This window comes from Arachis stenosperma, chromosome 3, assembly GCF_014773155.1.
Source record: "Arachis stenosperma cultivar V10309 chromosome 3, arast.V10309.gnm1.PFL2, whole genome shotgun sequence".
NCBI classification, from domain to species: domain Eukaryota; kingdom Viridiplantae; phylum Streptophyta; class Magnoliopsida; order Fabales; family Fabaceae; genus Arachis; species Arachis stenosperma.
Window position 1 is genome coordinate 11,855,805 of NC_080379.1, and position 22,785 is coordinate 11,878,589.

At 36.2% G+C, this 22,785-nt stretch overlaps 1 protein-coding gene and 1 non-coding gene across 3 annotated transcripts; both read right to left on the reverse strand.

Annotated features, from left to right (window-relative positions):
- Positions 1–1,084: 1,084 nt before the first annotated feature.
- Positions 1,085–1,192, reverse strand: LOC130972090 (small nucleolar RNA R71). Its single transcript, XR_009083289.1, has one exon. It is a non-coding gene; the product is annotated as a small nucleolar RNA R71 (small nucleolar RNA).
- A 12,684-nt stretch (positions 1,193–13,876) lies between these two features.
- LOC130969741 (protein PAM71-homolog, chloroplastic) lies at positions 13,877–22,290 on the reverse strand. 2 transcript variants are annotated; one of them, XM_057895604.1, is made up of 11 exons: positions 21,058–22,290; positions 20,816–20,981; positions 18,979–19,138; positions 17,947–18,133; positions 17,251–17,298; positions 16,430–16,526; positions 15,681–15,844; positions 15,429–15,494; positions 14,747–14,797; positions 14,564–14,668; positions 13,877–14,460 (listed from the first exon to the last, which is right to left on the reverse strand). In XM_057895604.1, exons 1-11 carry the CDS (start codon positions 21,523–21,525, stop codon positions 14,395–14,397), a joined length of 1,578 nt encoding a protein of 525 aa, XP_057751587.1. In that variant the 5' UTR covers positions 21,526–22,290; the 3' UTR covers positions 13,877–14,394. The 2 variants fall into 2 exon arrangements, with proteins under 2 accessions (XP_057751587.1, XP_057751588.1); XM_057895605.1 differs by having other exon boundaries at positions 13,908–14,460; positions 20,816–20,965; positions 21,058–21,293.
- Positions 22,291–22,785: the final 495 nt, after the last annotated feature.

A 22,785-nucleotide genomic window follows, 5' to 3' on the forward strand; every position in this document is an offset into this window, starting at 1 on the left:
TAATGATTTGATTGAACATTTTTTGCCTTTTCTGTTAAGGAAGGTTTTATGTTTGATTCATATCTTTTCTTGTTAGGCAAGTCACTAATTTTCAAAATCAAATATTTTAAAATTGTTTTCAAAACATATCTTTTAAAATTGTTTTCAAATCATATCTTCTCAATCACATCTTTTTAAAACCATAACTTTTCAATCAAATCTTTTTAACCACATCTTTTTCAAAATAGTTTCAATCAAATCTTTTTGACTTCTAATTTTAAAAATTTTTTTCAAAAATCACTTGATTTCTTTTCCACTTTCAATTTTCGAAAATTATCAACATCTTTTTGATTGAATTTTCGAAAAATCTCTTCCCTCCTTCCCACATCCTTCTATTTATGGAGTACCACTCCTTCTCAATGCACAATTCGAACCTTATCTAATTAAAGTTCGAATTTTTCTTCTCCTTCTTCTTTCTATTTTTCTTTTCCTCTGACACTTCAAGGAATCTCTATACTGTAACATAGAGGATTCCACATTTTCTTGTTCTCTTCTCTTTCATATGAGCAGGAGCAGAGACAAAGGCATTCTTGTTGAGGTTGATCCTGAACCTGAAAGGACCTTGAAGAGAAAGCTAAGAGAAGCCAAAGCACAACTCTCTTTAGAGGACCTGACCGAATTCTTCAAGGAAGAAGAACACATGGCAGCCGAAAACAACAACAATGCCAACAATGCAAGGAAGGTGCTGGGTGACTTTACTGCACCTACTCCTGATTTCTATGGGAGAAGCATCTCTATCCCTGCCATTGGAGCAAACAACTTTGAGCTTAAGCCTCAATTAGTTTCTCTAATGCAACAGAATTGCAAGTTCCATGGACTTCCAATGGAAGATCCTCATCAGTTCTTAGCTGAATTCTTGCAAATCTGTGACACAGTCAAGACTAATGGGGTTGACCCTGAGGTCTATAGACTGATGCTATTCCCTTTTGCTGTAAGAGACAAAGCTAGAATATGGTTGGACTCTCAACCTAAAGAAAGCCTGGACTCTTGGGAAAAGCTAGTCAATGCCTTCTTGGCAAAGTTCTTTCCACCACAAAGATGGAGTAAGCTTAGAGTGGAAGTCCAAACCTTCAGACAGAAGGATGGAGAATCCCTCTATGAAGCTTGGGAAAGATACAAACAATTAATCAGAAAATGTTCCTCAGACATGCTTTCTGAATGGAGCATCATAGGTATTTTCTATGATGGTCTCTCTGAACTATCCAAGATGTCTTTGGATAGCTCTGCTGGAGGATCTCTTCATCTGAAGAAGACGCCTGCAGAGGCTCAAGAGCTAATTGAAATGGTTGCAAATAACCAATTCATGTACACTTCTGAAAGGAATCCTGTGAATAATGGGACTAGTCAGAAGAAAGGAGTTCTTGAGATTGACACTCTGAATGCCATACTGGCCCAGAATAAGATATTGACTCAACAAGTCAATTTAATTTCTCAAAGTCTGTCTGGAATGCAAAATGCACATGGCAGTACTAAGGAAGCTTCATCTGAGGAAGAAGCTTATGATCCTGAGAACCCTTCAATGGAAGAGGTGAATTACCTAGGAGAACCCTATGGAAACACCTATAATTCTTCATGGAGGAATCACCCAAATTTCTCATGGAAGAATCAAGAGAGACCTCAACAAGGTCTCAATAATAATGGTGGAAGAAACCGGCTTGGCAATAACAAGCCTTTTCCATCATCTTCTCAGCAACAGACAGAGAGTTCTAAGCAGAGTACTTCTGACTTAGCAACAATGGTCTCTGATCTAACCAAGACCACTCAAAGTTTCATGTCTGAAACAAGGTCCTCCATTAGGAATTTGGAAGGACAAGTGGGTCAGCTGAGTAAGAAAGTTACTGAACTCCCTCCTAGTACTCTCCCAAGTAATACAGAAGAAAATTCAAAAGGAGAGTGCAAGGCCATAAACATGGCCGAATATGGAGAGGAAAGAGAGGAGGTGGACGCCACTAAGGAAGACCCCAATGGGCGTGCACCAATCTCCTCTGAGTTCCCCAATAAGGAACCATGGGAATCTGAGGCTCAAAATGAGACCATAGAGATTCCATTGGAATTACTTCTGCCATTCATGAGCTCTGATGAGTATTCTTCCTCTGAAGAGGATGAGTATATTACTGAAGAGCAAGTTGCTAAATATCTTGGAGCAATCATGAAGCTAAATGACAAGTTATTTGGAAATGAGACTTGGGAAGATGAACTTCCCTTGCTCACCAAAGAACTGGATGACTTGTCTAGGCAGAAACTGCCTCAAAAGAGGCAGGATCCTGGGAAGTTTTCTATGCCTTGTACCATAGGCACCATGACCTTCAAGAAGGCCTTGTGTGACTTAGGGTCAAGTGTAAACCTCATGCCCCTCTCTGTAATGGAGAAATTAGGGATCTTTGAGGTGCAAGCTGCAAAAATCTCACTAGAGATGGCAGACAACTCAAGAAAACAAGCCTATGGACTTGTAGAGGATGTTCTGGTAAAAGTTGAAGACCATTACATCCCTACTGATTTCGTAGTCCTAGAGACTGGGGAGTGCATGGATGAATCCATCATCCTTGGCAGACCCTTCCTAGCCATAGCAAAGGCTGTGATTGATGTTGATAGAGGAGAGTTGATCATTCAAGTGAATGGAGAATCCTTGGTGTTTAAGGCCCAAGGACATCCCTCTATCATCATAGAGAGGAAGCATGAAGAGCTCCTCTCAAAACAGAGCCAAGCAGAGCCCCCACAGTCAAACTCTAAGTTTGGTGTTGGGAGGCCACAACCAAACTCTAAGTTTGGTGTTGAACCCCCACATTCAAACTCTAAGTTTGGTGTTGGGAGGTTCCAACACAGCTCCGAGCATCTGTGAGGCTCCATGAGAGTCCTCTGTCAAGCTAATGACATTAAAGAAGCGCTTGTTGGGAGGCAACCCAATGTTTTATAGTTAACTATTTTCTTTTGTTATTTTATTTTTTTTGAAGGTTGATGATCATAAGAAGTCACAAAAACAATGAAAAAAAGCAAAAACAAAATGAAAAATAGGAAGAAAAACAGCACACCCTGGAGGAGAAGAAGCTGGCGTTCAAACGCCAGTAATGCTAGCTGTTGGGCGTTTAACGCCCAGTCTGGCACCATTCTGGGCGTTTAACGCCAGAAAGGGGCACCAGACTGGCGTTAAACGCCAGTAAAGGGTAACAACCTGGCGTTAAACGCCAGGAATGGGCACCAGCCCGGCGTTTAACGCCAGAAATGGCTCAAAACGTGAATTTTGATGCCAATTGGTGCAGGGATGACTTTTCCTTGACACCACAGGATCTGTGGACCCCACAGGACCCCACCACCACTCTCTCTCTTCTTCCCCCATTCACCAATCACCTCAACACCTCTTCCCCAAAAACCCTTCACCTATCAAATCCCATCTTTCTCTTCACCACTCACATCCATACTTCATAAATCCCCACCAACCTCACCCTTCAAATTCAAACCACTTTCCCTCCCAAACCCACCCTAAATGGCCGAACCATATCACCCCCTCTCTCCTATATAAACCCTCCTTCACTCCTTCATTTTCACACAACCTAAACACCACTTCTCCCCCTCTTTGGCCGAACACACCACCATCTCCCTCTTCTTCATTTCTTCTTCTTCTACTCTCTTCTTTCTTCTTTTGCTCGAGGACGAGCAAACATTTTAAGTTTGGTGTGGTAAAAGCGTTGCTTTTTCATAACCATTATGGCATCCAAGGCCGGAGAAACCTCTAAAAAGAGGAAAGGAAAGGCAAAAGCTTCCACCTCCGAGTCATGGGAGATGGATAGATTCCTCTCAAGGGTGCATCAAGACCACTTCTATGAAGTTGTGGCCTTGAAGAAGGTGATCCCCGAGGTCCCCTTTTCACTCAAAAAGGGTGAATATCTGGAGATCCGCCATGAGATCCGAAGAAGAGGTTGGGAAGTACTCACCAACCCTATTCAACAAGTCGGAATCTTGATGGTTCAAGAGTTCTATGCCAATGCATGGATCACCAAGAACCATGACCAAAGTGTGAACCCGAATCCAAAGAATTATCTCACTATGGTTCGAGGGAAATACTTGGATTTTAGTCCGGAAAGTGTGAGGGTGGCGTTCAACTTGCCTATGATGCAAGGAGATGAGCATCCTTATACAAGAAGGGTCAACTTTGATCAAAGGTTGGACCAAGTCCTCACAATCATATGTGAAGAGGGTGCACAGTGGAAGCAAGATTCAAGAGGAAAGCCGGTTCAATTGAGAAGGCATGACCTCAAGCCCGTGGCTAGAGGATGGTTAGAGTTCATACAACGCTCAATCATTCCCACTAGCAACCGGTCCGAAGTTACTCTAGACCGGGCCATCATGATTCATAGCATCATGATTGGAGAAGAAGTGGAAGTTCATGAGGTTATAGCCCAAGAGCTTTATAAGGTGGCGGACAAGTCTTCCACCTTGGCAAGGCTAGCCTTTCCTCATCTCATTTGTCACCTCTGTTATTCAGTTGGAGTTGACATAGAAGGAGATACCCCCATTGATGAGGATAAGCCCATCACCAAGAAAAGGATGGAGTACACAAGAGACCCCTCTCATCATGAGGTCCCTGAGATGCCTCAAGGAATGCACTTTCCTCCACAAAATTATTGGGAGCAACTAAACACCTCCCTAGGAGAGTTGAGTTCCAACATGGGACAACTAAGGGTGGAGCATCAAGAACACTCCATCATCCTTCATGAAATTAGAGAAGATCAAAGAATCATGAGGGAGGAGCAACAAAGACAAGGAAGAGACATTGAGGAGCTCAAGCACTCCATAGGACCTTCAAGAGGAAGAAAGAGCCGCCATCACTAAGGTGGACCCGTTCCTTGATTTCCTTGTTCTTTATTCTTCTGTTTTTCGAATTTTATGCTTATGTTTATCCATGTTTATGTCTTGTGATCATTAGTGTCTTAGTGTCTATGCCTTAAAGTTATGAATGTCCTATGAATCCATCACCTCTCTTAATAAAAACGAGCTTAATTGAAAGGGAGAAGAATTGCATGAATTTTAAATTTTATAATAGTTTAATTATTTTGATGTGGTGGCAACACTTTTGTTCTCTGAATGTATGACTGAACAGTGCATATGTATCTTGAATTTGTGGTTCATGAATGTTGGCTCTTGAAAGAATGATGAAAAAGGAGACACGTTACTGAGGATCTGAAAAATCATAAAAATGATTCTTGAAGCAAGAAAAAGCAGTGAATACAAAAAAAAAAAAAGAAAGAGAGAAAGCAAAGCAAACGAAAAAAAAAAAACCGAAAAAAAAAAGAAAAAGAAAGAATAAGAGCTGTGATCCAATGCAAATAAGAGTGTGCTTAAGAACCCTGGACACCTCTAATTGGGGACTTTAGCAAAGCTGAGTCACAATCTGAAAAGGTTCACCCAATTATGTGTCTGTGGCATGTATGTATCCGGTGGTAATACTGGAAGACAGAGTGCTTTGGGCCACGGCCAAGACTCAATAAGTAGCTGTGTTCAAGAATCATCATACTTAACTAGGAGAATCAATAACACTATCTGGATTCTGAGTTCCTAAAGAAGCCAATCATTCTGGATTTCAAAGGATAGAGTGAGATGCCAAAACTATTCAGAGATAAAAAGCTAAAAGCCCCGCTCATCTAATTAATACTGATCTTCATAGATGTTTTTGGAGTTCATTGCATATTCTCTTCTTTTTATCTTATTTGATCTTCAGTTGCTTGGGGACAAGCAACAATTTAAGTTTGGTGTTGTGATGAGCGGATAATTTGTACACTTTTTGGCATTGTTTTTAGTATGTTTTTAGTATGATCTAGTTAGTTTTTAGTATATTTTTATTAGTTTTTAGTTAAAATTCACTTTTCTGGACTTTACTATGAGTTTGTGTGTTTTTCTGTGATTTCAGGTATTTTCTGGCTGAAATTGAGGGACCTGAGCAAAAATCTGATCCAGAGACTCAAAAGGACTGCAGATGCTGTTGGATTCTGACCTCCCTGCACTCGAAGTGGATTTTCTGGAGCTACAGAAGCCCAATTGGCGCTCTCTCAACGGCGTTGGAAAGTAGACATCCTGGGCTTTCCAGCAATATATGATAGTCCATACTTTGCCCAAGATTTGATGGCCCAAACCGGCGTTCAAAGTCACCTCAAGAAATTCCAGCGTTAAACGCCGGAACTGGCACCTAATTGGGAGTTAAACGCCCAAACTGGCACTAAAGCTGGCGTTTAACTCCAAGGAGAGTCTCTACACGAAAATGCTTCATTGCTCAGCCCAAGCACACACCAAGTGGGCCCGGAAGTGGATTTTTATGTCATTTACTCATTTCTGTACACCTTAGGCTACTAGTTTTCTATAAGTAGGACCTTTTGCTATTGTATTAAGAATCTGCTGATCTTTGGAACCTTTTTCTTTAGATCTTTTGATCACTTTGGGAGGCTGGTCATTCGGCCATGCCTAGACCTTGTTCTTATGTATTTTCAACGGTGGAGTTTCTACACACCATAGATTAAGGTGTGGAGCTCTGCTGTACCTCGAGTATTAATGCAATTACTATTGTTCTTCCATTCAATTCCGCTTGTTCTTTGTCCAAGATATCACTTGTTCTTCAACATGATGAAGGTGATGATTGACGCCCATCACCATTCTCACTCATGAACAAGGTGACTGACAACCATTCTTGTTCTACAAGCATCTGAGGCTTAGTGAATATCTCTTGGATTCCTGATTGCATGATGCATGGTTGATCGCCTGACAACCGAGTGCTCGCCTGACAAACGAGCCAACCATTCCGTGAGATCAGAGTCTTCGTGGTATAGGCAAGAACTGATGGCGGCATTCAAGAGAATCCGGAAGGTCTAACCTTGTCTGTGGTATTCTGAGTAGGATTCAATGACTGAATGACTGTGACGTGCTTCAAACTCTAACCTGCTGGGCGTTAGTGACAGACGCAAAAGAGGGATTCTATTCCAGTAGGGGCGGGAACCAAACCGGTGATTGGCCGTACTGTGACAGAGTATGTGAGCATTAGCTTTCACTGCGAGGATGGGAGGTAGCTGCTGACAACAGTGAAACCCTACATGAGCTTGCCATGGAAAGGAGTAAGAAGGATTGGATGAAGGCAGTAGGAAACCAGAGAGACGGAAGGGAAGGCATCTTCATACGCTTGTCTGAAGCTCTTACACCAATGATATACATAAGTATCACTATCCTTATCTTTTATATTATTTTCGTTCATCACCATATCCATTTGAGTCTGCCTGACTAAGATTTACAAGATGACCATAGCTTGCTTCAATGCTAACAATCTCCGTGGGATCGACCCTTACTCACGTAAGGTATTACTTGGACGACCCAGTGCACTTGCTGGTTAGTTGTGCGAAGTTGTGTAATGCCATGGTATTGAGCTACCACGTTTGTGGAGCCATTACTGGGGATTATGAGAGTTGTGAAAAAGTATTGTTCACAATTTCGCGCACCACTGGTTCAACATAGACTTAATGAACCTATAATTGGACGGGTTGGTCATTCATACAGTCTAGGAAACTGATTAAGATTTTCTTATAAAAATAGAAAAGTTATGAATTTCTGGAAAATTAAATATTGTTCTTTTGAAAAGGTTTTCGGATGATTATCCATTGGTTTTTAAGTCTATGTTGTATATATATGTTCTCACTCCCCTACAGGATTTCTTTATAGTGATAGGTTTAGGAAGCTTAGCACGAAGCCGCGATCGAATTACGGAACCTTATGTATATATATGTTTTCATTTTCTGTATATGATTTAGTCTTAGATTTTATTTTACCCCTCGTCATTTGTCATTTTGCTCGTCATTTGTCATTTTGAGATTTTTAGAGGGGCAGGATTTTTATTTCAAAAGTTTTGATTAAGCTTATGTATTTATTATTATTTAAAAATAATTATGTGATTAAGTGAATTTTAAGTAAATACTTTTCAACTTTGTAACTAAGAATTCGGTTTATATTCGCGAAGGCTTAGTATTAAATAATTATAATATTAAATTAACAGCTTAGAGGTAGGTAACGCCTAAGCTTTAATACGATCATGAGGTGTTAAAAGGTAGGGTGTTACATAGGCGCTGATTCTCCAGCTGAAGTATGTGACCCTTTTTCTTGGAAGTCATTCTATATTTACGGGCGTCCCCGCACAATCATTCATATACAAAGCCAACGGCTTGTCAATATTTATCCTTCGGCACCATAACCATACTATTGTCACCCTTACGTGATCATTCTAGCCGATTTATCTTCTCTTTTTCTTCAGTCTTTTACTTATTTATCTTTAATAGTTCAAACTATCTTCACTAAGTATTTTATGGAAAAGAAATCATAAGGTTCTTTACTTAAGTCGGTGTTCTGTAAAGCTTTTAAGATTAGTCTGCTTATTACTCTCTGTTTTATTCTTCATAATACATATAATAATATTCTTATAAAATAATATATTTGATAAATAATAATTATAATAATAATTTACTCTAATGTAATTGAGTAATTTTAAACAAATATTTAAAAAATATTTCTAATACTCTCAAAACTTATTTTATTAAATCTTATTTTCAAACTTTTATTAATTAATTTCTAAACCACAAATTCTTTAATATTTTATTTTTTACCTCAACATTTTATAGAAATATATTTAAACCTTCACTCTTTGTTTCATATTTATAAAAATAACCCTAATCTTTTATAAAATATTTATTTTACCCCTAAACTTTATTTATTACCCAAATTATTTGAAAACTTATATAATTATAATATTAAATTTAATCTTTTCATAAAAATACATTTATATCCCCAAAAATTATTCTTCATGGTTGTTTCTTCTCTTCATAAAGAACTAAAATCCTACTTATTTTCTTATCAAAATATACATTTAAATCTTAATCCGTTTTTAAATTTTACAGTTACGGATTTACCATAACTTTTATATAATCACTTAGCCACTTAAACCTCATTAAATTTTACTTAATTTTTAACATTGTAACAGCCCAAATTTTGTTAATGTATCATGGATTGGGCTGTTTCTCCCTGACCGAACCATCAATAATCACCAATTATCAAGGTTTCACAAAAATTCAACATAATCTCAAACAAATTCATTCAACAATCAATTATAATCTCAATTCACTTATCAAATATAAATTTAATTGGCAAAAATTTACTAAAATTTTATTTTCGCATAAAATCAAAATAACAAAAATTTTAAAAAAGTTTTTTGATTGATTTACTGAAGAAAAAAACGTTCAAAATTGTCTATGCCTCCTAAAGTTTCAATTGACCGAACTTAAAAAGAAAAGTTAAGTTATTATCAAATTTTATAAAATAAAAGTGATGCCAACGTGTAAAAAAAAAAAATACAAACACTTTAATTGAATTAAATTTTTTATTAAAATTACGAATCACAAGAAATTAAAGTCGAAAGCTGCACGGTCATGGAAATTCTCTCTTTCTCACTCTCGGTTTCTTTTTCTTCTTTTCTTCAAGTTCATTCGGTGATGCATGCGGAGAAAGGAAGATAATTAGAGGTTGATTGGTAATAAATTAGAATTTGTGGTGTTGAAGCATTATAGGTGTCATGGTTATTAATTAAAAGAAGCATGTGTAACGATTATATATATGTACATATGCATTACAAGCCACGTTTTCAATTTCTTTTACTTTGGTTCCCTTAATGGCTTCGGCCAAATCTCTTTTCCTGGCTTCGGCCAATGAGAAACGAACTAAGATAATGAATATGAGTAAGTAATGGCGATTTAGGGGCTTGGTGTTAAGTTCTGGAGTTGCTAACTCAGCGGTTCAAATTATAAATATTTTAAACGAATAATTATGAAAATTAAATATATTAAAATATAAATAATAATATATAAAAAATTATATATATATAAAAATTATTAATATAATAACATTAGTAACTTAAAGATAAAAGATATTTGATAAAGTATTAATAACTCTAAATTCATCAAAAAATACCAATAATTTTTTATATTGGACAAATATCAGACTTGATAATAATAATATTATTATTATCTAGGCTCTATTATAATTATAGCATATATAAATTAATAACATAATAATAAAATTATATTATCATTTATTTTATTTTGAAATTCGGAATTAATTCATCGAAATAAAACTAATTGCTAAAAATAACATTTTTTGAAAATATTGTATTAGCATAAAAATTTGTGTTGTTAAATAAGAAAGAGGACAAGATGAACAAAGACAAGAGGAATGTGCTGATGACATTATAGGAGGGCCTTAAAAATGACTTCGAAGACGAAAGAGAGTTTAAACACGAAGCAAAATTTGCTTTATGGTTGACCAAGATCAAGTGAAAAAGGTAAATTATTCTAATCTATCTAATGAAAAATTATATCAAACGGTTAATAATCTAACAGCACATGTTAGAAATATTTTCGATAACTTTTATTAATGTGAGTCAGAAAATAATTCTTTAAAAGCACTTTCCTTAAAGAAAAACTAAAACAAATCAAAGGTGCTATTAATTTAATCAAAGAAAATAAACTTCTTAAATTTGAAAATGAAAAATTTAAAGAAAAGCACACAGTAAATGCATTAATGGACCTAATTGATGAAAATAAAAGATTGCATACAATGATTAGAGGCTTAAACTAAAACATAGCACAATCTGCTCAAAATTTCAAAAACTTGGACAAATTACTAGTTAGTAAAAATTCCTTGTTTGAAAAATCTAAGTTGGAATATTTTGAAAAATATAAAGCTGTTTTTGAAAAATCTCATGCTGAAACTGAAGCTTCAACCTCTAAAACCAAAAGATTTCAAACCTCTTATTACTTGCAAAAACCAGCAAAGAGGAATCATTGTCAAACTTGCAAAAAATATGGTCTTTCATCTCATCAATACTTTATTGTTAAAAAAAAGTTAGAAATAAAGTATACGAGGTAGTAAAGGATTTCAATATTCTTGGACAATCAAGGAGGATTAACATCTAAGGATCCAAATTTATTTGGATACCTAAGATCATTTAAAGCTTTGTGTAGATTTTTCTTGCATCTAGGAAGAAGAAAGGCATGTGGTATCTTGATAGCGGATGTTAAAGGCACATGACCGAAAAATCCACATTCTTCATCAAAATCAATTAGTACAATGGAGGATTTTGTGATATTCAGTGATGATGGAAAAGGCAAGATCATTGCCATAGGTAAAGTGGGTAAGGACTTTTCTACTTGAATTGACAATGTATTTTTAGTTGATGGGTTGAGATATAATCTTTTGAGGATTATCCAACTTTGTAACGTAGGTTATTGGGTAATTTTTCAAAAAATTGGAATATCTTGTTGTAAATGAAAATTCGGATGAAGTATTGTTTATAGCTAAAAGATGTGATAATGTGTATGACCTTACACTAAATAAACTCAAAAGTCAAAATTTAGCTTGTTTTAATTCCATGAATTCTAAAAATTGTCTATGACATAAAATGCTATATCATGCTAGCATATTTCAAATAGCCAAGCTAGTAAAGAAAGCTTTCGTGAAAGGTCTTCCTAAAATAAAATTTGACAAAGACTTCACTTACGATGCATGCCAAATAAAAAAGCAAACAAAAAGTTTATTTAAGTCAAAGGAAGACATTTTGACTAAAAAGCCTCTTGAATTGCTACATATTGATCTTTTTAGGTTAACTAAGACTCAAATTCTAGGCAATAAATATTATGACATGGTAATTATGGATGATTATACAAGATTTGGTTGAGTTCTTTTTCTTACTCATAGAAGTGATATTTTTTCGGCCTTTGAGGTGTTTAGCAAACAGGTTCAAAATGAAAAAGATTTAACTATTGTTTCTATTAAAAGTGATCATGGAAAGGAATTTAAAAATTGTGATTTTGAAACTTTTTATGATGAACTAGGAATTTCACATAACTTTTCTTGTCCAAGAACACCTCAACAAAATAGTGTTATTGAACAAAGAAATAGAAGTCTTCAAGAAATGGCTAGAGTCATCTTATGTGAAAGCAATGTCCCTAAATTTTTTTGGACCAAAGCGGTCAACACAGAGTGTTATATTTTAAATAGAACAATCATTAGGAGGTTTTTGAAGAAAATACCTTATGAATTATGAAAAAGAACCCGTCCCAATCTTAAATATTTTCATATCTTTGAATGCAAATGTTTTGTATTAAACACTAAAGATAACTTAGAAAAGTTTTATTCAAAGACCTATGAATGCATTTTCATTGGATATTCCACAACTAGCAAAGCTTATAGAGTTTATCACAAAGATTCTAGAATTATTGAGGAATCTATACATGTTTCCTTTTATGATACTAACATTATTTTAAGATCTTTGCAAGATGACTATGCATGTGCTCAGAATAGTGATATAAAAAATGAGAACCAAGCTCAAACTGATTTTCATTTGCAGCAGAGAGGTCAACCTACTGTGTCAGTCAATTTCGTAGGAGACAATTCTGTTTTATCTCCTGAAATTGCAAAAAATCTTGGAACTGACAGCTAAGCAAACCAAAATCTATTTGAACCTGATCCTAGGACTCTCAGACCAAGGAAATAGAAATTCACGAAGAATTATCCAAAAGAATTCATTATTGGAGATCTGTCACTAGGTGTCACCACTAGATCCTCAAGTAGAAGAAGGTTGGAAGATTAAAGCCCCCTCAAGAACACTGAATTTTCTGTGGAGACTGATGCATAAATCCCTCCCAACTATGAAGAACCTAGGGTGCAGAGGAATTGAATGTCCACCAATTTGTGAGAGATGCTACGTAGGAGAGGAGACGGAAGAACACCTTTTCAAACACGGTAATTTTGCAAGGCGTTTCTGGTTTGCATCACCATTCAATTTAAGGCCTGAAACAAATAGAGAAATTAATGTGAAAGGATGGATTACAGAGATTTTGGGTAAGTTTCAGATGAAAGAACAGGATCTTTTTTGTACCTTATTAAATCAACTCTGGCGAGCAAAGAATTCGATGATTTTTGAAAAGAAAGTGCTAACAATTGAAGAAGAAATAAAAAAAAAGCTTTGACCTCCTTCGAAGAATTTTGGAACGCCCAAACTACTATGGAAGAGTTGAGGAAGAATCATAGCCCACCAATTTTCCTTATGCAGAAGTGGGAAGAGCCACCAAACTCAATGCTAAAAGTTAATGTAGATTCAGCCATTGCTAATATTAATAAAGGAGGTGTAGAGGTTGTTATTAGAAATAACTTGGGCCAAGTCATGGCAACAGCTTGTTGGGCTATTCCCTTCCCCCTTGAAGCCCATGAGGCAGAAACTTATCCTGCCTACCGAGGAATGAAGATGGCTATAGAAAGTTGCTTTACAAACATTATTTTAGAGAGTGATAGTATGCAGGTGGTGAAAGCTCTCAAACAAAGAAAGGTAAATGACTCTTGTTTTGGTTCTTTCATTGCTGATAGTCTGTATTTAATAGGTAATTTTAGATCAATTTTCTTTAATCATGTGAAGAGAGAGGGAAATAGAGTAGCTCATGAACTAGTACAATATGCTTTTACCAATCCAAACAAAGTGTGGATGGAAGATGCACCTACTCATGTAATGAACCTGGCCTTGATGGATATCTTGGCTCCTTTGAATTGATAGTTCTTCTATTCCCAGTGTTAAAAAAAAAAAAAAAAAAAAAAAAAAAAAAAAAAAAGAGAAACAAGAGAATAAAGTCAGTAACTCACGTAGTACTTTTCTACCAAACTTAATTTGTAGGCCAGAAATTTCCGGTAGCAATTTTGCTGCGGACCCTTTCCCAGGGATGAGGGCAAAGGATATCTCTTCTTTTCCACTTTTAATTGTGCAAGGTTTAAATTTAATATTTAAAAGTTGTGTTGTTCATTAAATTAATACAAGTTGGTCAACTCTAAATGTTTTTTGCAGTTCCATCGAATGGAATACTTGGCCAGAATATTATCAATAAGATGGGGGCGACCTTTGGGAGTCTTCGTGTACTTTTTTAAGAAAAAAAAAATTGTGATCCTTCCTTTCGACAGTTTTTGTTCTGCACCTCCTAGATTTCCTCAGTTCTAAGTCCTTATATCTATTAATATTCAGGAAAACATTGTTTTGCTAGTCTATTTAGTTTGTACTAACAACAAATCACACATTACAAAAGCAAATCTCAAGGTTAAAGAATCACAATTTTTTATTCATATGCTATACATGAGCAATTTCCTTTATAATGACGATATCTGTTCAAGTAAATTGAAATATTAAATTTCTGTTGATCTCTCAGCATCCCTCGGGTGCTTGAGCTTCTTCGTTGTATCGCTAGCACTATCAGTGACATATTACACATACAAGAAAGGAGTGGCACCAAGCAACAACAATCAGAAAACCCCAAAAAAGGTAGCAACAGCAAAAATTAGAAACAACCCTCCACCCAAGTAGCCAACCTGAAAGGAAGATGAACCGACTTAGATATTAAATAAATAAATAAATAAATAACTAAAATACTTGAGGCCGTGTAACGTTATGAGGTATGGTTATGGCTTATACCAGTTTTTCAGAAATGTAGTTAGCAAGTAATGCTCCCCCTACTATAGCAATTGAGGTTGCAAGTAGGTGTCCACCAATGGCTCCACTAGCAACACCCCATGGAGACTGAACAGGCCAAGACATTATTAGCTAGGTTAACGCATTAAGCAAAATATATTACAGTCTTGGAATTTAAAAGGGTACCTGAGCAGCCCCAAGTGCAATTGTGGCAAGCATAGAACGATCTCCCCATTCCTAGGCAATTGCAGTTACCAAATTAAAATTCATGATATATATTTATATACACTACGGTGCTTATTAATCCACTTTTTAATAAATTAAATATGTATAATAATAATAATATACATGAGGTTAGTCAAGATAATAAATATTTCTGGGTTTTCAAAATAGGAAAAATATACTTTTTTTAGGTTATAATGAAAAGCATTTCATGAAATTTGTACACCAAAGCCCTTCCATATCCCTTTTATATAGATAATAGATAATTAACCAATATTAAAGCTTGATTCTATATAGCTTTTGTTGATTCTATACATTAGTCCATCTACAAAAGGATTATTAAGAGACTATGCCTTCTTTACTTACAAAAGTGATTGTTGAAACAGAATTGATGAAATAATTAGAAGCAAAACTAAGAGATCATCGATATTGTAGAGATATTATGACATTATCTTTAATTCCAAGACTGATGAAAAATATAAGTGGAATTTCGAGGGAATAAAGATCATTTGCGACATACTGAGTAAGAGACTAAATTGTAATATTTGCACATTGCTTTTATAGATTTTGTTGTTTCACATTTGATTTCATTTATAAGTATCAAGGTGTCCTGTTGTTAAGTATAACAAGAGCAAAGGAGACTTACAGCAAAGAATACAAGGCTGAATGATTTCCAAATAACCTCAAATGGATTTGAAAGCCGTTTCGACACCTGAAGGACATATGGAAAGACATCAATGACAAGGAAACTGTACATACAAGTTAAACTGCCAATATGAAGAAAACACAACCAAGTAACCCTTGAATATATAACAATGCTGTTTCATATTATAAAACTTGGGCTGAGAAGTCCGTATCTCAATAAAGGCCCTGTAATTCAGATACATAGGATTCAAACCTTTTCTTTCACAAGCTCCTCTGCCTCAGCAAATTCATTAAGCTCGGAGTTACCATTACCACCGTTCTTAACCCCATTACATGGAAGATCCCATGCATCTTTTATTGCTTTTAGGCCAAAAAACAAAAGAAGAGTTACTGCAGCATATTCTCCGATTGGCAAGGCTGCAGGTAAACCATAAAAAAATGAAAATCTGGCAGTAATTATAACAGCTAAGTGCTTCATTTTCCCTCACATAATTGGCAAAAAAAGAAACTAGATTCAACTGAATTCAAGAGCATGATAGAAACTGCATATTTTGATTTTGAAACCAAAATTGAGCACCAATTACGTAGAGACTTCAGATATTTCAATCTAATTTGAAAAACAAACAATGAAGATTGATATTTATTGGAGAAATAAATTGGAAACTCCAGCGTTGCAGAAAAGCAGATGGGCCACGATAGCATTCTATTAGGAGTGGTGACTTTTATAACTAATTTCCAAGCTGGCAAAGTGGTGGTGTGTGCACAATTCTATTACAGGGGAGAGATGAGAGGGTATTTAGGGAGATGGGAGAGGTATTGAGGGGGCTTACTGAGATAGATGGAAATAGAATTCATGCTAGGAGTGTTTAGTCTCTTGAATACTCAACCAGACAGTTTATTATTTCATCGTTAATACATTCTGACTTCTGAGGATCACTCCTAGAACATAACAAGATATAAAAAATCTTCTCAGAATAAGAAATATCATATTTTACCACTTACTTGTCTGGAACTGAGCAGGCACTGACTGAAAGATTCGACCAATTACAACTGATAGGATTGTCATGAGTGCAAGAGCACCCATTGACCCCAATAGGACCTAATTAATATACAAAAGTTATGTTAAAATATATATAAAATTGTGCTCCAAAATAAATTAAATTAAACTAAGATGCACTGGTCCGTTGGAACTAAAATCTCAGTAGGTAAAGTCTCAATTCTCAACACGAGTATAGGGCAAGATCCCGAAATATTGTATGCTTTTTCAATATTATTTATTTATTTTCTTATAGACATCCTCTTTTAAGATTTCCAATTTGCAAAATTGTCAGATAACGTGGGAAGTTTAAGTGATGATGCAACTCAGGTTACTACATCTACATGAATAGTTTAGGCAAGGATTGCATTAAAACACATCCGTTTGAGTAATATCTGTCTAAATTTATGCATGAATCTCTTATTTACAGTATGAAGACAACCAATCTATGAGCTAACCACTAGCAATTTAGAATGCTGATATTACAGTTGGCTATATATTAAATTAAAAATGGATCAAATTTTAGGACACTAGAGCGGCATAAGATGCTAAATTCCTGTTATTTGATACCAAAGTAGATAACAGAATAGAGAAAATCGAGGAATTTTCCAACTCAATAAATTTCATTACTATAAATCAGTTGAGTGTATAAGCAAGAATAATTAACAAACAAGAACACCATAAGTTCATAATATAATTGATGATATCTTGTTGAAATACAATTTGTGATCGGAGAGTGGGAGTAGGTGTAACTAATATGATTGTGGAGAGAAGTAAGAAAACATACCAATCCCTTCTCATATTGCATTGCCAAGAGTGCAGCAATGAAGAATGTCTGACCAAAACATAGAAAACTAACTTCAGGTCCCGTAATATATCAATAACTTAAACATGATTAACTAAACCTATGTGATCTTTTTTTCTTAAATTATTACAAAACTCAACCCGAGATACAAAACACTCCAACTTCCATGTATCCAAGATTAGTTGCAGAAATCTCTATCAAATACTATAAAAAAATAAAAAATTAAAAGCCTTCTCATTTGATTCAACACATAATCATGTTTCTCAAATTATAATTCCAGTAGGATACTAATAACTAAGTTGATATCTTCTCAAAGCATCAATATTTTTGCTTATCCAGATAAATTGGAAAAGGATAAACAGTTAAGGTAGTCAGACAAATTATTTTGAGCACTGCAAAACCCTTGTCCCCAGCTAACAGCACGAGAGAATATGTTCTACTCCAACATATTTCATTGTCTTCTTTATTGAGGAACACACATGTTCACATTATGTTCCCACTAACAATATAAACCTTTACGGAAATGGCCATCGATAAACCGACTGAAGTGTATATATTGATATAAAAACTTAATTTTTACTAAATCGGTAGTTAAGCACCTAGCATATAATGATTTTCAGAACATGAGAATCAAATGACGAAGTTAAGAGTTAAACTATAGGCAATAATAGTCATTACCTTGTCCCCAATCTCAGAAACAAATATTAATGTAAATGCAGCAGTGAATCCTGATTTTGAAATTGCTGCTAGAACTGACGCAGGTCCCCCTTTCAAAAAGGTTACTAGTGAAAATACAAGAGCACATCCAATCAATGCAAGAGCTATAAAGGTCGGATACCGGGCAATCCATTTAGGTGGTTTCACGCTGTCAAACCATAAGATATGATTTACATAAGAATTACAATAGGACCATGCAAGAATTGCAAGTACTATTAAAATGGCACTAGCATAATCTGCTACATGAATTGAAAACTTCAATTGTTGTTGTCTTCAAATGTATTCCTACCTCTTTTTTCCGTTTTTGGGTTCGCAGGGAGACATGGGAACAAAAACAAAAAACTCAAGCTTAAACACAAAGAAGAGGATCATCAAAGAACGTTTGAAAAGAAACAACACAAACTGCCCAGAACCTAGCATGCAAGAGCAAACAATAGTCTACTCAAGGAACATTTGGTATCAGATGGGGGGTTAAGAATCTAGTACATGAAATGATTCACACCCACATTTACGGCAATACTAAGTACACGATAGGAGAATAAAAGAAACAAGAAAATAATGTTAGGGTCAGATTGATGATAAATAACATAATTGACAGGGAGGAAGAGAATGCAGTGGAGGATTTGGGTTTGTTGACCCAAAGCACATTTAACAAACTTGAGATTTTCTCTAAGGCTTGTTTTCTTCAGTAGGACATCAACATTAATATCACAATACCACCAATTTAAAGAAAGGTAGAAGCATAAATCAGTAAAATCATGGAATTACACACTCAATAATTTAATAATTTAGCAATATGTATGGGCATAGCAAGTTTGCATCAAACTCCCAAAGAAGTTCAGTTATCAAGGAGATAATATGGCAATATTAAAAGCAACCAAAATGCCCAACAAACCAAAAGGTATATTCTGATAAGTTGCAAACACTACATAAAGGTCTGAGTGACCACAATTTTTTTGCATTGTGAAGTGAAATCAATCAAACGAGACTCACATTTTACGTGAACTTTTGTTAAGTGGACTTCCTTGAGGGACATTCTGGCCATCTATATCACTCCTACTTCCAAAATCTCTTGGTCCTATTCCAGTGTTGGATGTTTGAGCTCGAATTGTGCCACGGGCCAAACTCAACGTCGATTTCTGTCTGCATCTTGCTATATATAATTCAGGCATAATGTCACTTAGTATGATTGGTGGAGAAAAAAGAGAAAAAATATAAATATGAACAATTGAAGCTGTACAAAGCCAATGATTTCCCAATACAAGTGAAAGCATACACTCCACAAAATCTTAGCATCAATATCATATTACTTCAGGCGACATAGTTTTCCAATGAATAACCCAATGTGTGTCAGTTTTGTTTTTGACCATTTGCACTTCTTATCCATATGCACAGAATCTTAGCAAATACCATAACAGTATCAACACAACTGAAACGACATACTATATGTCTATATCTATTCAAACAAATTCCAGTACTTTAAAAACTTTTGTATACTCCTCACAACAACTAACTGCAAAATATTCAACTATACCTACAAGCTAACGAAACAAAAGGAAAACCAATGAAATTTATTTATTGGATAAAAACATAACTTTCTGCTGAAATTTCAGCTATGTTGCCCAAGTAGATATAGTAACAGACTAACAGTATATGACAGTGTTGTAAAGCAAACAGGTATGTGATAGCATAACATAACACAGTACGCTACCTTGTGAAACATATGTGGAGCAAGCTTCTTTGGTATGTTATTTGGGTTCGTGGTACGGGGTTCACTTAATAGTAATTGATGCATTATTCATTTAAGAAATTAAGATAAAATAAAATAAAGCCCAATATTATTGCTTTTTCTCTAAACCACCCTTTGTCACACACCCTCCATGGCAGCAGGCTCTTCCAGTGCAGCAGTCTCACTATTGACCATGGACCATCTAACTCTGCAATTTCAGAGGCAACCAATAGCATTCTGGTTCACTAAAGAATCACAAATCAAAACACGCAAACCGGTACGCAATACATGAGCAAATTGGAGAATTTATGTAACTATGAGGGGATATGATGAACAAAAGAAAACCTTCCACATAATTTTCACATAAAAAATAAATGAAGTTGCAGTGAACACAGAACAGTAACTCAAAGAATCCTGGGAAACAGATCACTTGATACGTTTGCAACAAGAAACATGGCGGAACAGGACACTCAAAGAGACACTAAAAATAGACAATAGGGTCCTTTCCTACTGATATACACTGAGACAGTGTCCTTCTTACTCCGACTCAGTGCAACCAAGCATATTTATTTACTATCATGTCCATCTATTTTGTGTCTATGAAATCTGCCAAGCGCCACCTCAACACTTCAGTATGAGAGGATTCATGGCCTATGACCATAGAAGAGTGGATCAGCAGCATCTCCGGCATTGCTGTCGCTCTTGTCACCATCTCAGCGTGTTGCGCTAGCTGCAGTCACTGCTTTGCGGCTCGAGGGCGTCCTCTTTTTGTGTTGCCGCCAGTGGAGTGGCAGCAAAGGAATGGTTTTGAGTGAGTGATGAGTGAGTGCCGCTGTATAGAAAATTTCAAAACGACACCGTTTGACATCTACCTAGCAATGTACTGGCGTCACCGGAAATTTATTAAACAACAAAGGAAAAAAAAGAATCCATACCCAGGCATACCAAAATTATCCACACCAAAACTGCCGCACCCGTGCTTTTTCAATCGAGGTCAAAACCCCAGTAGGGAGAAAGATATTAAAAAAGAAATAATAAATAAAACATAAAGATTAAATGCGAACTAAGCCAAGAGCATAAATTCTGGGAAAAAGAACTCACATTGTGATAAGGTAGTGATTGTTGGCAGAGAAGGGCAGCATGGTAATGTGTCCACCACAGCCAACAAAGGAGGAGGTTTTCCCCTTGATACCATTGGTGCATGAGGACCTAACCCTTTCATTTTCTTTGTAGTATCCTGCAACTGCGCCTCTACAATTGCATTTTTCTGGTGTAATTGAGTTGTGGAGTTATGTTGCACGAAAGCTCAAAAGTTTCCAGAAAGTTTGAAACTGCTGACTTACCCAATTACCCTTTGTTTGTCGTGCAGAGTGCAGGCACTTGGCAGATGCTGAACAGAGACGAGGGACGAGGCGGAGGTAGAGACAGCCGAGGCACGGCGGAGCCAAGGCGGCCGGGACGACACAAACGGCGGAGGCACAGGAGCGGAGGAAGCAGATGCGAGCAAACACTGACCGTGCGGGGACGCGGCAGAGGAGCCGGCGAGGAGAGTGACGAGGGACGACCGGCGGTAACCGCGCTGTGAGCGAGAGAGGTGAGAGTGTCTGAGGGGGAATCTCTGTGAGGTGCGGTGAGTGAGGTGAAGCTGTGAGTGTCTGAGTGAGATTGGGGATGGTTTTGGGTTTTTTTTTTTTTTGGTTCGTCCTAAAACGGCTTTGTGTTGGGGTTTTTTTCGTTTTTTGTCTTGGCCCAATGCCAAACAACCCAAGTAACCCCGGGTCGGGTCGGAAAAACCAAAACCCTAACCTCATCCTCTAACACCCGTGCCCTCTCTTCGTCTCCCTCACTCTCAGTCTCATAGATTCCGTCGGCTATGCAGCCATCACCACTGTCTGTCCGCCATCGATCCCAAAGACTGCGTTGACATCCTTTCACCCCGTCCTTTTGCCTCAAAAAATCGATTTTTAAAAGGAATTAAAAATTTGACCAAGTTAGGTTTTAAAATATCACACGGATTACCGGTTTTTATGAAATCCAACCAACTTAAATCGGTTCTGACGCAACTAAGATCCTGTGAAGTGTGAACAACCTGTAACCTAGCCATTTAGAGGTTGGTAATTGATTTTTCGATCCAAGTAGACGGATCGATCTAGTTTTTATGTTTTGGGTACATCAGAGGCTCTAAGGCCAAGAAAAAAAAAAGGAAAAAGAGCAACTAACTACCACGAAAAATTTGAATCCCACAACAATCAACAAACAACATTAACTACACTTTTTTAGGGGGATTGTCAAACCATAAATGATGAGCATCCTCTTCCAGAATTAGATTAATCAAATCGTCAGCTATCTGATTCGCCTCTCTATAAGTATGCCTGATTTCTACCGTCTAGCTTTTCTCCAGTAATTGTGCAATCCATCTGAACATGCAAATAAGTTTAGGATTGAGTGAGTGAATTCCTAATAAGTTTCACCCCTTCTTTTGAATCAGATTCAAGAATTAATCTTCTGATTCTTTTGCTCCAAGCTATCTCTAACCCTTGTAACATGACTGCCACCTCCGACTCTCTTGCTATAGCATTTTCCATCTTAGTTGCAAATCCATATATCCACCCCCAACATTATTTCTCAACACCCATGTAAAACCCTAAAAATTAACAAATAATTAATTAATAAATTAAATTTTATTTAAAAAAAATTAAAAAATTAAATTTTATAATTTAGAAAAGTAAAAATAATTAAAATACGAATTTTAATATTAATTTTAAAATTTTTTGCCCGAAACTAGACCAACAGAATGAAACGGTTGAACCAGACTTAAGTGGGCCTAAGTCCGTAAACCCAACTCACACTAAAACATTTCATTCGGCCTTCTTACCCATTTCTTTCTTCATTTCACGTTGCAAAGAGAGAGGAGAGCTCATGGAACCCTAACTCTCACCTCCAAAATTCAATTGCCCATAACTTTTAATTCGAAGCTCTGATCATCGCATCGTTTGCTGTCACACGTTCATCTCGCCGAGCTCTTCATTTCTATCTGAACCAAGTGGTAAGAAACTTTGCTTTCGTGCCTA